Source organism: Callithrix jacchus, chromosome 22 (assembly GCF_049354715.1).
Source record: "Callithrix jacchus isolate 240 chromosome 22, calJac240_pri, whole genome shotgun sequence".
Lineage (NCBI taxonomy): Eukaryota > Metazoa > Chordata > Mammalia > Primates > Cebidae > Callithrix > Callithrix jacchus.
The window spans coordinates 19,843,355-19,858,848 of NC_133523.1; the positions used below are offsets into that span (position 1 = coordinate 19,843,355).

General features: G+C 43.8%; 1 protein-coding gene across 17 annotated transcripts in view; it reads left to right on the forward strand.

The window, feature by feature from the left end:
* LOC100410798 (uncharacterized) overlaps positions 1-15,494 on the forward strand; it is a 43,277-nt gene that overhangs the window by 15,555 nt on the left and 12,228 nt on the right. For 2 of the 17 annotated variants that reach the window (XM_078361975.1, XM_054249737.2), the window contains exons 2-7: positions 4,903-5,003; positions 9,854-10,031; positions 11,057-11,110; positions 12,333-12,542; positions 13,718-13,822; positions 14,378-14,587. In XM_078361975.1, coding sequence (XP_078218101.1) covers positions 10,007-10,031; positions 11,057-11,110; positions 12,333-12,542; positions 13,718-13,822; positions 14,378-14,587 — 604 coding nt within the window. In that variant the 5' untranslated portion in view covers positions 4,903-5,003; positions 9,854-10,006. Of the gene's footprint in view, positions 1-4,902; positions 5,004-9,060; positions 9,111-9,853; positions 10,032-10,854; positions 11,111-12,111; positions 12,233-12,332; positions 12,543-13,717; positions 13,823-14,377; positions 14,588-15,494 lie in introns of those variants that run through there. The other 15 variants (XM_078361986.1, XM_078361976.1, XM_078361977.1 and 12 more) reach the window with 15 other exon arrangements.

Sequence of the window (15,494 nt, forward strand, 5' to 3'; positions counted from 1 at the left end):
GTCTGGTACCATATGGAGCAAAACCTCCGTTTGGGCATAGGATTCCACCAGTCTCCTTGGCTGATTTTAAGTAAATTCATTCTAACAGTTTTGAGCACAGATATTCTGAAAGGCAAAGTGGTTAGCTGTTGGAGGATGTACTGGGTGGTGATTAGTGGGGCATCTGCGAGGTCTATGTTGGTCATATGATATAGAACACAAATGTACTCCAAGTCCTCTTATTAAAAATTAACACAATAATGTTATATTCCACAAAGTTCTGTCTCATATGTTATCTGTTTCTTGTGATCACCCCAAGAAATATTTTAGGTTGATTGGTGCTATGATGATAGTAATAATGGTGGTTTACATATATTATCTGTAATTCTGACAAAAGCTTTGTAAAATAGATACCCAATCTGTTTTCATATGTGGAAAGGAAGCGCCGAGAGGCTACATAACTTCTCTAAGGGCACTGAGCTAGCCCTATTGGAACCCAGATGAGCTTAGTCTCAAAGCCTCCTCTCTTGCCACCGGTTTTATTGGTTGACTTTTAAGTAAATTCATTCTACTCTCCCTTACTCTTGGTAGAGCCACAGCGATGACAGCTGCTTGGGAACATAACCACAATCTGGGAAGGGACATGAGAAGTGTTCACAACTAGCACTGTGGCAAATTAGCGTGTGTGGCCCGTGCTGCACAGGAGACTTCAGAGCAGCAGGCTTCCTCTTCGCTGGATTTTTAAGAATAACTTCATAGGTGACATGGGATTTGAAGTGAACTTTGCAGGTTGGATCAGTTTTGATAGGCATTGACTGAGCATGTGGGACAGGGCTGAGAGAAGAGCAGCACGCGGGGAGGAGTGACATGAGGGCAGATGCTGAGGGGAGCATGCACAGGACACATTGGAGGAACAGCAAGAGTGGCTAGAAAGAGGTATTGGGTGAGGGATGAGGGCTAGATTATTGACGCTGTTGCATTCCAGGCTAAAAACTTAAATGGTAGACACAGTGAAATCACAGAGGGAGGAACCACGGCCAGCTGTGGAGTAGGGAGCAGCTGTGATGAGAGAATGGGGTGGAGCTGGGAGCAAATGAGGGGCAGGAGATGAGGGAGGTCCACACTGGAATGATGGTGGTGAGGGTGGATGGGAAGGTATGCATTTGAGAGAAAGAACAGGAAGAATCTGCAGGCTGCTGCTGCTGAGCTCTCGGCCATAGGGAGAGGAAGGAGCAGAACTGCCTAGAAGTTTCCAGACTTGTACACCTTATACTCTGGTGCCTGCCAAATGCAGGGAGGAGCACTGTTTTGGGAAGGAAGGTGCTGACTGAGCTGCTGAGCTGCTGAGCTGCTGTTGGGGTTTCCTAGGTAAAAACCTGCTTTGTCATTAGTCTTGAATTATTTGTTCCACCTCTGACATGGTGACCTGCAAGGAAGGGTGTGTAGACACTGGTTCTCTCAGTTGTCAGTTCATAGATAACTCTTTCCTGGGGAGCACTCTATGGCTTCCTGCACAGCTCACAGGCTGAACTCTGGCTGGATACCTGGCAACAGCATAGTCTTCCCCAGCCAGGCTCAGCCATCTAGTGGTGAGGGCATTAGACTAGGAGTCTTGTCATTTGGCTCTAGCTGCTGGGCTTGTGAAAGTACAGGGAATTCCCCTATTCTCCCTTGTCCTGTAGCACAGGATTTCCTCTATCATGTGTATCTTGTATTAGTGTGATACATATTTACAATTGATTAATCAATATTGAAACATTGTTCTTAACTAAACTCCATAGTTTACATTAGGGTTCATTCTTTGAGTTTTATAGTTATAAGAGTTTTGACAATTACCTAATGTCCTGAATCCCCAGTACAGTATCACAGAGAAGAGTTTCACTGCTGAAAACCACAGTGAAAACCAGAGACCATTTCACTGTCTCTACCATTTTGACTTTCCTGGAATGTCCTAGTGTTGGAATCATACAGTGTGTAGAGTCTTTAGACTAGTTTCTTCCTAGCATTATGTATTTAAAGTTCCTCCATGTCTTCTCATGGCCTGATAGCTTATTTCATTTAACACTGAATCACATTCTCTTGTACAGATATACCACAGTTTGTTTAGCCATTCACTTAGTGAAGGACATTTTGGTTACTTCCAGTGTTTGGACAAGTATGAGTAAAACTGTCATAAATACTTACATGCAAGTTTTTGAGTGAACATAGTTTAACATATCTTTGGTAAATATCTAAAACTGCTATTTGCTGGATTATATGGGAAGACTTTGTTTATCTTCGTAAAAAAGCCTGCCGAACTGTTTTCCAAAGTAACTAGCATTTTGCATTTTCACTAGCAACGAATGAGAGTTCGTGTTGCTCTGCATCTTTTCCAGCCTGTGGTATTGTCACTTCTTTGGATTTGAGCCTTCCTATTTGGTATATATTATCGTATAGTGGTATCTCATTGTTTTAATATGCAATTTCCTAGTGACACATGACTTTGAGCATCTGTTTCATATGCTTAGTTGCCATTCATATGTCTTTTCTGGTGAAGTATCCAGATCTTCTGCCCATTTTTAAATTGGGTTGTTTGCTTTCTTATTATTGAGTTTTAAGAGTCCTTTATAGCCGGGCGCGGTGGCACATGCTTGTAGTCCCAGCTACTTGGGAGGCTGAGGTGGGAGGATCGCTTGAGCCCAGGAGTTCTGGGCTGTAGTGCGCTGTGCTGATCGGGTGTCCACACTAAGTTGAGCATCAGTATGGTGATGCCGGGAGCGGGGGACCACCAGGTTGCCTAAGGAGGGGTGAACCGGCCCAGGTCAGAAATGGAGCAGGTCCAAACTCCCCTGCTGATCAGTAGTGGGATCGCACCTGTCAATAGCCCCTGCACTCCAGCCTGGGCAACATAGCGAGACCCCGTTTCTTTAAAAAAAAAAAAAAAACGGTGAGTGTTTTATATATTTTGGACACCAGTCTTTCATGAGATCTGTATTTTGCTAATATTTTTCCACCAGTCTGTCACTTGTTTATTTATTTCCTTAACAATGTCTTCCACAGAGAAGATGTTTTTAATTTTAATGAAGTTCAAGCTTTCAATTTTTTCTTTCCTGGATTGTGCTTTTGGCATCGTATTTTAGAAGTAAGTCATCACCAAGCCCAAAGTCACCCAGATTTTCCCCTATGTGATCATCCAGGAGTCTTAGAGTTTTGTACCTCACATTCAGGTGTAAGATCTGTTTTGTGGAAGGTGTAAAATCTGTGCCTAGATTTATTTATTTTTCACATGTGGATGTCTAGTCATTCTAGCATCATTTGTTGAAAAGTCTATCGTTTCCCTGTGAAATTGCCTTTGTGCCTTCCTCAAAGATCAGTTGAGTGTTTGTGTAGGTCTATTCCTGAGCTCTGTATTCTTTCCTAGTGACCTGTTTGTCTGTGTTTTCTTTCTTCATCATTTCCACAGTTTGGTTACTGTAGCTTTATAATTAGTACTGAAGTCGGCAGTGTCAGTTCTCTGGGGATTTTTCTGATCTTTACTATGAGAACCTGGTTGGGCTCCTGGTGGTAACACGTAGAAAAGTGTGAGATCCCCAGTAAATCTGAGCCCCAAGGAATTTTTAATGCTCAAGCCAGGCCTCCGTCAGCTTCTAGGAATCTGTGAGTACCATTTAAGAGCTCCTTTCAGTTGCTGGCTTCAGCAGCTTCTGTTCCCTGTATTTGCCTGTCTGTCTGGTTTTCAGCATGGCAATTTGCCCTGTGACCTCTCCTCTACTCCCTGTAATAAGGTTGAAATTTTTCAGTTTTTTCAGATTTTTTCTAGTTGTGAGGACAAGTGGTGACCTCCTGGCTCCTTACAAGTTGGAGTAGAAACCAGAAATATCATTTAAGAAATTACTCACAATAAAAGTCACTAATTGTAAATGTAGAACTTAATAATTTAAGTAGGCATAGAATTTTGCAGCCGTCACCTCAGTCCCCTCTTAGAATACATTTCTTCCCTCCCGAGATTCCCCAGAGCCTCTTAGCAGTCATTTTCCAATTTCTGTTCACGATGGCAGAGCCTGAACAAAATTAAAATTTGGAAGACAGACAACATTACATTTTAGGTTTTATTAGATTGGAATTTTATATAATGGACCATCGTCTTACTCTTATGGCAACTAGAGGAGATTTTTATTCTAAGGACTTTCTTTAGGGGAACTTAGTGGTATCCTGTTCATTGCTTTTCTGGAATCGCTTCATCTTTGCTGGTGTCAGTTGCTATCAAACCTTGTCTGGTGAGCATGAGTGAAAGATCTAAAAGAAAATCTTCGATTAGAAATGTAGATTAATTTGCAGATAATATTATGCCGAGTTAAGTTTTGTTTTTTGTTATTTTTTGAGCCAGAGTTTCACTCTTGTTGCTCAGGCTGGAGTGCAATGGTGCGACCTTGGCTCGCTGCAACCTCTGCCTCTCAGATTTAAGCAATTCTCCTGCTTCAGCCTCCCAAGTAGCTGGGATTACAGGCATGCACCACCACGCCAAGCTAATTTTGTATTTTTAGTAGAGACAGGGTTTCTCCATCTTGGTCAGGCTCTTCTTGTACTCCCGACCTCAGGTGATCTGCTCGCCTCGGCCTCCCAAAGCGGTGGGATTACAGGCATGAGCCACCATGCTGGAGTGCTATGTGCAGTCTCAGCTCACTGCAACTTCTACGTCTAGGGTTCAATTGATTCTTGTGCCTCAGCCTTTCAGTTGCTAAGGATTTCAGGCATGCACCACCATGCCCTGCTAATTTTGTATTTTGAGTAGAGACAGAGTTTGTCCATGTTGGTCAGGCTGGTCTCGAACTCCCAACCTCAGGTGATCTACCCACCTTAGCGTCCCGAAGTGCTGGAATTACGTGTGTGAGCCACCACACCTGGCTGGCAGTTAAGTATTTTACCATCTTTTTACTTTCACAGATTGGGTTGGTAACATTGAAGAGTCGCTTCTCAATGAAATGGCCTACATTATCTTCAAGTTGCAAGGGCTCCGGAACAGCCCTTGCAGTGCTCCTGTAAAGGTAAGCATCACATTTTACTGTAGTTCTTCGCTTTTTTTCCTTTTTTGTGCCTATAGGGATTAGCATACATGTATGTGAAAATATCAAAAGAGTACAGTTAGGCACCTGTAACTAGTTTTTGTTGCTACCTATTAACACATTATAACAAGTTAGTGGTTTGAAACCACAGAAATCAGGAATGACTGGGTTCTCTGATGGGGGTCTTAGGAGGCTGAAATCCAGTTATGTGCTGCCTGTGTTTTTCATCTAGAGCTCAGGCTATCACTACAGATGTATTGGCAGAATCCATCTTCTTGTGGGTGGAGGACTGACATCCTTTTGCAGTCCTCCTACTCCTGGCTCAGCCAGAAGACACTCTGACTCCAGAGGCCACCTGCATTCTTTCTCACTTTCCCCATCTTCCATCCAACAACAGCTCATGGAATTCTTCTCCAGCTCCCATCGTCTCTCTGACTTTGTCTTCTCCCCACTAGAGAAATCTGTGACTCTTAGGGAGGGGTGTGATTAGATCCGGCCCACTCAGGAAAGCTCAGCCTTTGTATTAGTCTGTTCTTGCAATGCTATAATGACCTGAGGCTGAGATTTATAAAGAAGAGATTTAATTAGGTCATGGTTCTGTGGGCTGGCAGGAGAGAGAGAGAGAGAGAGAGAGAGACAGAGAAAGGGGAAGTGCTACATAGTTTTAAAGAGCCAGATCTCATGGAAACTCTTATGCAACAGCACTTGGGGAATGGTGCTACGCCATTAGAAACCATCCCCATGATCCAGTAACCTTGTGCCAGGCCCCAATCTAACACTCAGGATTATAATTCAACATGAGATTTGGGTGGGGACAGAGAGCCAAACCATATCACTCTTTAAAGTCATATGACTGCCATGTAAAATGTAATCACAGGAATATCTCATCACTTTAACAGGTTCCACAGATAAGGGTACAACATGTTTGGAGACCATTTTAGAAATTCCACGTATCACAGTTCAACTTCAGGTCCCTAGACATTCACATTCCTCACAGATGCCAAATACATTCACCCTCTCACCTGAGGTTTCCAAGTTTCATGTCATTAATGCATTAGGGGAAAGTGAACAGTGTCATGTAGCTTTACTGTGATCAGAAGTTTAAAATCTCATTTAAATAATCTACACCAAGTTTCAATGAGGCTTCTGAGGGTTTTCATTAAGTATAGATTCCTTTTGAGAGTGAGTCTTGGTCTGTCACCCATGCTGGAGTGCAGTGGTGCGATTTTGGCTTACTGTGATTTCTGCCCCCTGGGTTCAAGCGATTCTCCTGACTCAGCCTCTGGAGTAGCTGGGAATACAGACATGCACCACTGCATTCAGCTATATTTTTGTATTTTTAGTAGAGATGGGGATTTGCCCTGTTGTCCAGGCTAGTCTGAAACTCCACCTCAGGGGCCATCCCCACTCAGCCTCCCAAGGTGCTAGGATTTCAGGTAGCCACCATGCCCAGCCTAAGTACAGATCCTTGATATAATTCCCTTACCCCTGTTGACCTGTGAAACAGATTAAACAGCTTATCTGTCCTCAGTGTGCAATGGTGGGACAGTCACAGAATAACACTGCTAGTGATTCTTGTTCAAAAAGAGGGAAAGTGGAGGGAACAAAGTCACTGATCCAAAGCCATTTTGACATGGGGCTGAGCAAAGTCCAGCCAGAAATTCTTCATTAGGCTCCACAGCCTGGAACTAACCCTCTGTGATGGGGATTTTGCCTCCGGGCTCTGCATTTTTTTCTATCATTATGGAAAACATTTTATTTTCCTTCTCCCCCTCCTCTTTTGGTTCTTCCTTTTTCTCCTCGTGGCAGCATCCTCCACTTAATCCTTGTTGCGTCATCACCCGCGGAATTGGTCAGACATTGCCTGTGTCACGGTCCTGGCCATCTCCACAAGAGGATGTCCTTGTGAGCCCGTGCTCGTCTTCACTCACCTGACCGCTCTCAGTCATAATTGCTTTCAGCTGCCCTGGCTGGCTTAGGAGAAAACCTAAGACTATGGAGTCCCAGAACCAACCTCTGCCCTCTCTATCTTTAAGAGAGGAAGAAAATAACAGGGATCTTTATGGAGAAATGACCCACAGGAGGGCCTGGACTCTCCAGCAGTTACAGCAGCAGAAAGTTTCTGAAGAAGAATGGAGGAGCTGAGAGCCCAGGCCGGGAAAGCAGGGTTGTGTGAAACACTATTTAATCCTATGTGCTCCCTTCCCCAATATAGCAGCCAGTGAGTGACAACTGACCCAGGTGTAAAGGCCAGGACTGTAGAACTGTGATAAAGGGTTTGTCCAAGGAAAGGGGCTTTTCCCGTTTTTGTTTTCACAGAGGAAATTACTATTTTTCATCTAAAGTTTTCTGAATGGCAGCAGTGAGCTTCTGGAGAGTGAGTTACCTGCTCTGCGCAGGGAGGCTGAGGCCAAGACTCGTGTGGTGGATCTGCTGCCACCAAGTGTTGAGAGAGGGAGCCTGGGAGAGTCTCAGTGTTTCTGGGCTTCAGTGTTTCCTCATCAGTAAGGTAGAGGCTTATTGTACCTCTCTGAGGTCCCTTCCTGCTCTGTTTTCTCTGAGCTTCTGAGGAATTGAGATGCTTTTCAGTACTTCCTGGGAGCTTCAGCTGAGACCTGATTCTGTGTGTCTCCTGCAGGAGCCTGAGCTGAGTCTACAGGCTGGAATCCCAGAGCTGCAGGAACAGGTGGAAGAAAGAGTCAGCAGGTTTAGGGGATGAGAATAATTTCCAAAGAAGCCATTGGTAAATAAAAACCAAAGAAGGGGAGAATAAAGACAGAGCAGGACAGAAGCCTCAGGGGAAATGGGCAACGCCTATGATCATTTAAACCCTCAAGGAGCTGCATGAGCTGAGCAGTGGGGACTGAGAGAAACTTATTTGACAGGAATCTCCTGCCTCTGGCCAGGGAGAGCCACAGGTTAGATCAGAGCTGGTTTATAATGAGGGGCAGCTTCAACTCCAAGAAAGGTTCAGAGGTTTGTAATCAGTTTTATTCAGTCATGGATGAACACTCCCCAGACCCAGGAGCGTCTGCATTGGTGCTGCTATAGCAGTGGATGCTCTTCGGTTCATTGTGAGTTAGAGGGAATAACCATGCGTGGAGAAGGGTTGGAGACGTCCATTCTTCCATCAAACAGCTCTGCCCTAGGTCAGGTGCCAGTGTAAGTGTCCCTTGCTTGTATATGAAGCAGTGATACTAATAATATTCCTCTGTACATTCAGTTGAGGGAAGTTTCTCATAAATATTTATTATTTAATTTTCTTTGTACTGTGCTAAGCACTTGGGATTCAGGTATTTAATGTCTCTCTAAAGAAACTCAAGCCAGTGAGTGGAAGAACACAAACAGATCATTTCAACAAGATACGGTAGTGCTACCCAACTGAGGTGTTGTGGCAGCCCGGAGTACGGGAGTGTATGTCAAAGGACATTACTCCTAATGACAGGGGGAGGCATAAGAGAACATTTTCAGGACAGACTAGTCTTCCTTGAAGCTCCCACAGGAGAGGATCCTGTGGCAGGGATGGTGTAGGGCAGGCACCTCTCTAGGGAAGGGGATTTGCAGCATTCTGAGAGAAAGAGCATCCCTTACAAGACATTGGGGACAGAAATGTAGGTGAAAGGGTTGGAGGTTTGTAATTTATTTTATTCAGTCACGGATGAACACTGCTGAGAGGACCCTCTGTGCTCGCCCTCAGCTAAGGATCGTGACCACAGAGGTGAGTAAAATAGGATCCCAGGTTTCACAGTTTTCAGTCTAGTGACTGGTGATTCATGAGAAGTGTAGTGATGGTGGAAGCAGTGGCCCATGCCGCATGAGATGACCTCAGTGGATGTCCCGGGCCAGTGACCCTGGACTTCAGCCATATTTCAGCATCTCGATGTACAGTACACCAACACCTCAGCTCCATGTTGAGTCAAAGCAGTTAACACAGCCAAGGTATTCAGAGGACACTGATGATATCAGTAGCTCTTGACTGTTTCCAGATGGGGAAATAAAGAAGTAAATTTAATAACTCTTCTAAATTTTTCCTTGCCAGGCTGGGCACGGTGGCTGAAGCCTGTAATCCCAGCACCTTGGGAGGCCAAGGTGGGTGGATCACAAGGTCAAGAGATCGAGACTATTTTGGTCAACATTGTGAAACCCCGTATCTGCTAAAAATACAAAAAATTAGCTGGGCATGGTGGCGTGTGCCTGTAATTTTAGCTACTCAGGAGGCTGAGGCAGGAGAATTGCCTGAACCCAGGAGGCGGAAGTTGCAGTGAGCTGAGATAGCGCCATTGCACTCCAGCCTGGGTAACGAGCAAAACTTCATCTCAAAAAACAAAATTTGTCATTGCCATACTGATAACTTTATCTTTATAATGAATTATATTGTGGCAAGTTAATTATAACTTATAATGAAAAGTAACTTTATGCTGAGTACAGCAGACACACTAGATTTTGAGGACACATGCCTGATGATTTTGATGAAGATATCATGTCCAAATATGTGACAGTTGGACCTACGGGCAGCTTTGAAACAGTGGAAGACCTTGTTTCAAATTTGTTTGCTTTGAGTAGAAATTCACTTTACCTCTTTTTGCATGGCAATGGGGCCAGTCTTCCCTAAACTAATTCTTACAAGAAAAGGAATCATTCTGGTAAGAATTCAGACTTCAGCAAACATGGGGTAGTAAGGAAGTCTTATAAATGTATTTTAGCCACCTAGCAAGAAACCAGGAATTTAGCAAGTTCATTCACATTCAGGACAGTTGTGTTCACTAGATCAGAGGCCCTGAGACATGAAGAAGAGACCCCCTAACAAGAGAAAGTGTTTCTTCCTGTCCTAGGATATCACTGCCAACTTCAGGGAAGTGGGAACACAGCTGCCGCTTTACAATATGGGCTGGTTTTGTGCCTGGAATGTGTGTGATGTCCTGAGACCTGTACCTATTTCAGGGAGCCTTGGGAGGAGCCTGAATCACTGATGTATTGGACAGTGCATGGAGATGGTTGAGCAGGACAAGGGTAAGTGCAGGGGCATGGCCAGGTCATACTGGGAGAACTGAGTGGCACTGATGGGGACAAAGATATACAGACCTTCTCTTGTATATTCCAAAGGTCCAGGGAAATTCCAGGTCTAATTCCATGAAAAATAGAGGTTATTTTTCATGCTGTTAAAGCAAGGTTGCAGACACTTGTGAATTTTGGTCCCAATATACTTGGAGGACACATCTTTGTCCTGGAAAATGATACAGGGATGAATACTCTTCCGGTGACTCATTCTGGTCATTTGTCTAGCATCACAGAAAACAGAAAATGGAAATACGGCCAAATTCATGATTTGCTAGCCCTCTTGTTCAGGTTTCTTACCTGATTCTTAGGATAACAGTGTTACCTTGAGGATTCTGATGAAGATATACTCTCCAAATATGTGCAGAGTTTTGAGCAAAATGCCTCATAGAGATTGGTCAACAAATAATTAGTGAATAATTATATGAATATTTACTGAATGACATGGATCCTATGAATAATTATGGAATAATTGTTGTGATTGCTTTCATTGGCACTGCTCAAAACTCATCCCTGTGTGACCTGAAGTCAGCCACATAACTTTGTGAACCTGCAGTTTCATCATTTTTATAATGAAGAGACCTGACAGATTTTGCTTCTGCCAGAGAATGTCAGGCCTCCCAGACACCAGAACATGTATATACATAAAGCCTTTGACGTGTCTCTAAGCGGTGTGCTTACAGTGTTGCTGGAGGATGATGGGGGCTGTAGAGAGGCACGTTTTCCAATGGGATTGATCTGGTCCTCCTTGCTTCACTTCCACATGAATGCTGGGCAGCCCAGGGTCACACCCATTGTACCCTCGACTCAGCAAGCCCAGGAAGCAGCCAAACATAGGAGACCTGGGCTACAGAACAGTCTCCCAAGTCCCAGGCTCACAAAACCTGGGTGGTGATGAAAGCTGAGAAAGTGAGGAGGAGGTTCAGGGATCACTCTTCCTACTCGTTCCTGTCATCTCCAATTCACCTTCTATTGCACAGCAACGCGGAGGACCACCAACCACCCCCACCATCACCTTGATCTTACCGTGTTTGGTAAGTGGGATGTAACCACACATCAATGGCATTAGACCAACTCAGAAAAATGTGTCAAACAGTATTCCATAAGGACCGCTCATGGCCCTGTTGTTTTCAATATGTGGACAACATGAAATGAAAACAACAAAATCATACCAGGTTTACCAGACTTCCCAAGATAGATGGTCACATATGCTTTCAGGAGATCTCCATAGAAATGGTTTTGATGACTTGACACCTTCTGAAGAGCTCTTCTGGGACGAAATTGCCATTTAGCCCCAGAAGAGCTTTTCTGGGACTAAATTGCCATTTATAAGTGACAAGAATGAGATGTAGTGTTCAGTCACATTAGAAAACCAATCATCCCACACAGAGGAAGCTTTGGATATAGGGACATCAAACTGGTCTTAAGTGTAATGAAAAGTCTCTTCTGCCACAAATATCAGTGTAGTGATATCTGATAGTAAGAAAATATAAATCAGCATAACCATGGGATGCAGCAAGAGGAATATTGAACCAGGAAAGAAAGCATTTTAATTCATTAAAAAAATGAATTACTCATTCAGTCTCTAGTGGATACAGAAAAAGCTGCAGAAGAGTCAGAGGATTTCATGGCAGTGTAATAGGATGATATGTTAAACTTGTGGAAAAGCCTTTAATTCTGTTTTAACATATGAGAAGGAGGGATGACTGACTTCATGATTAGCATTAAGAAAATATCACATGTTGGGAAACTTTCTGCCTTGATGATTTTATACACACAAGAGATGAAAAAATGAGGCACATGCTTAGATATGTTGGGAATGAGATGGGACTGTGGCATCGTCACAAGGGTACACAAATACTGAGAGTGAATGATAGAGGAACGGTTCCCCATTGGTTGTGAGCTCAGGTGAGACCAGGAGGCCTGTGTTTTAGCAAACCCTGGGCAGTTGGAATGAAGATTCCATGACACGCCCAGCTTACAATTCTATTATTGCAACAGCAGACCGTTACCTGGGAAACCGGCCCTGTCTCCCACACTCTTGTCAGAGTCTGAGCTAGAGGCAGCACCTTCTGCTCTGAGCTCAAGCATTTCCTACATTGTTTTGGCAGTTAAGGACCCTAAAATTCTGTGAGGAGGGATCGTTTTTCTAAACAGTAAGTTAGGGATTTGAGTTATTGAAATTCCTCAGTCCTGATTAAACCTATTTGATTTTCAGTTTTTAACCCATCCTGTGTTTGGGTTTCTTCTCTCTAGTTCCTGGCTGTGCCTTTGGTACCCCAAATGTCACCATGGCGGCACCTGGCAGGGCGTGTTCCAGGCAAACCACAGAGGTGAACTTTCCTGATATAGTCGAGAATTCCTACACCCAGCAGGAAGAGACCAAACCGAGTTTCAGAGACAGCAAAAATAGACTTCTTCTGAGCCAGGTGGCCTACTTCCAGAACTACCAGCTGAAGACAGACAGTAAGTTGTATAGGTTCACCACCATGAAACTTGAGTGACATCCTGTCTTGTCTCTAGACACTAACCGTTCTCTTCATCAAAATTAATTTCATCCTTCCCATACTTGTAGAAAATAGCAGTGGGTATTTTAACATTAAGTTAAAGATGGAAGACAGAGGCCAAAGTATTTATCAACTGTTCCACGTCTGCAGTAAGGTGTGTGAGGGACTGGGGTTACAATCCCAGCTCTTGATTTCTGATGCAGGCACAGAACCACCTGTTTTTCTCAGCAAAAGGCTAAATCCTGTTTACAGGAATCCTCTCTGTATTGTATAAGATTCTGCAGACAAGTAGCGTCCAGTCTGTTGGTCTAAATATCTGAGGCTACTGAACTTCCATTAGGTTCCAGAGACTGCTGAGGCCCAGTAGGCAAAGGTGTGTTCTGGGGACACTGGGGGAAACAGTGAAAGCAGACAGTACCCACTGTGAGGAGTTTGAAGGGGACGCTGCTGCTGATAGAACCTGTGGTTTGTATAAGTGGCATCATCAAAAGCAGGAAGTACCCCGGTACTGGTACCTCAACCTCGCAATCAGCTGGGATTTCTGGTGGGCACTAGCACACCTGGCTAACTATTGTATATTTAGTAGAGGTGGGGTTTCATGATGTTGGCCAGGCTGGTCTTAAACTCCTGAGATTAAGGGATCTGCCCTGCTGTGCCTCCTAAATTGCTCGGATTCCAGGCATGAGCCACCATGCTGGTTCCACAGATTCTTTTTTCAGTAAAGGTTGTTAGAATTCATCAGGTGGTTCAGTCTCCTATATAAATTTCTCTATCCATTAATTGACCATAATATATGATGAGATAAATCAGTATTGCAGCAATGCTTCTGGAAAGTATTTAGGGCAATTTTTGGAAGATTTTGGATGAAACATTTTAATTTTTGCACTGGCTTAGGTCAGAGGATAAGTGATTAAGGTTTACCAGATGAGGGAAATTTTGTCCCATGGATGTGAAAAGCAGGCTCATCCACTTCTAGGGCAACTTAGTCTAGGGCCCATTAGAACATTGCTGTCAGAATAACACATTCTTGCACTGAGAATATTTTACATTTATGTGCTATTACTGGACACTGATTTGGTCTTGTGTGCAGTGCGATTTGCTTAATGTGACCTGCTCTTCTGAATTTGTTTATAGAAGATCGAAAAGATGACGATGAAGAACAGAAATATAGAGACAGCAAAAATAAACATTTTTTGAGTCAAGTGGCCTACTATCTGGGCTGCCGGCTAAAGACAGAAGGTAAGTTCTATAGGTTCCCATCACAGAAGTGCTGGACAATGTCCTGTCTTATCTCTGAGAAATTACACACGCTCGTCTTCAAAGTTAATTTAATCCTTCCCATACTTCTAGGAAAATAGCAATGGGTATTTTAACATTATGGTAAAGATGGAAGTCAGAGGCCAAGGCATTTAGCAATGCTTCCACATCTGCAGTAAGGTGGGTGTCGGACTAGGGTTAATAACGCAGCTAATGATTCTTGACACAGGCACAGAACCACCTGTTTTTCTCAGGAAGAGACTAAATCGCTTTGTCAGGAATTCTCTCTAACACATAGGATCCTTCAGAACGTATAAGCAAGATAAAGCTAGAAGCGTTTATATCCTGGTTTCAGGGTGACTGAGTAGCTAAGACAAGTTGACTTTAAGGAGATCAAGAGTGGAGATGAGAAGAGTAAAAGCAGGGAAACACCATATGCCATAGGCAAGGCTGTCAGTGACATCCCTTAGTCCTGATTAAACTAACTTGACCTCTCCAGTTTCTAACCCATTATATGTTTGTGTTTCTTTGCCCCAGTTTCTGGCTTTCTGTGTTGTGCCCCAAAAGTCAACATGGTGACATCTGGCAGACGTCCTTCCAGAAAAATCCCAGAGGAGAACATTACAGAAGGCATTGAGAAATCCTGCTCACAACAGGAAGAAAACAAACCGAATTTCGGAGCCAGCAAAAATAGACTTCTTCTGAGTCAGGTGGCCTACTTCCAGAACTACCGGCTGAAGTCATACAGTAAGTTCTGTAGGTTGACCACCACGGACGTGATCAATGATGTCCTGTGTTGTTTTGAGAAACTCACAGTTCTCTTCATCAAAATTAATTTCATTCTTCCCATACTTGTAGAAATTAGCAATGGGGACTTTAACATTTTGTTAAAGATGAAGACAGAAGCCAAAGTAGTTAACAACTTTTCCACATCTGCAGTAAGGTGGGGGTACGACTGGGGTCACAATCCCAGCTATCAATTTCTGACACAGGCACAGAACCACCTGTTTTTTTCAGCAAGAGGCTAAATCCATGTTTACAGGAACCCTCTCTGTACAGTATAAGATCCTGCAGACAAGTAGCATCTACTCTGTTGGTCAAAATGTCTAAGGCAACTGAACTTCCATTTGGTTCTGGTTTTCTGAGGCCCAGTAGGCAAAGCTCTGTTCTGGGGATACTGGGGGAAACGTGATAGCACACAATATCTCCTGTGAAGAGCTTGAAGGGGGCTCTGCTCCAATAGCATCTGTGGTATGTGTATGTGGCACCATCAAGAGCAGGGAGTACCCTGGTACTGGTGCCTCAGCCTTCCAATTAGCTGGGATCCCTGGTGGGCAGCATCGCAAATGGCCAATTTTTGTATTGTTAGTAGAGGCAGGGTTTCACCCTGTTGGCCAGGCTGGTCTTCAACTCCTGAGGTCAAGTGATCTCCCTCCCTGAGACTGCTAAAGTGCTGGAATTCCAGGTGTGACATTGGGCTGGCTCCATGGATTCTTTTTTAAGTAAAGGTTTTTAGGATTCATCCATCAGTCCAGTCTTCTATATAAATTTCTCTAACTATTCATTGACCGTGATAGATGATGAGGTAACTCGGTATTGCAGCAATGCTTCTGAAGAGCAGTTAGGGCAGTTTTTGAAGATTTGGGGAAAAAGG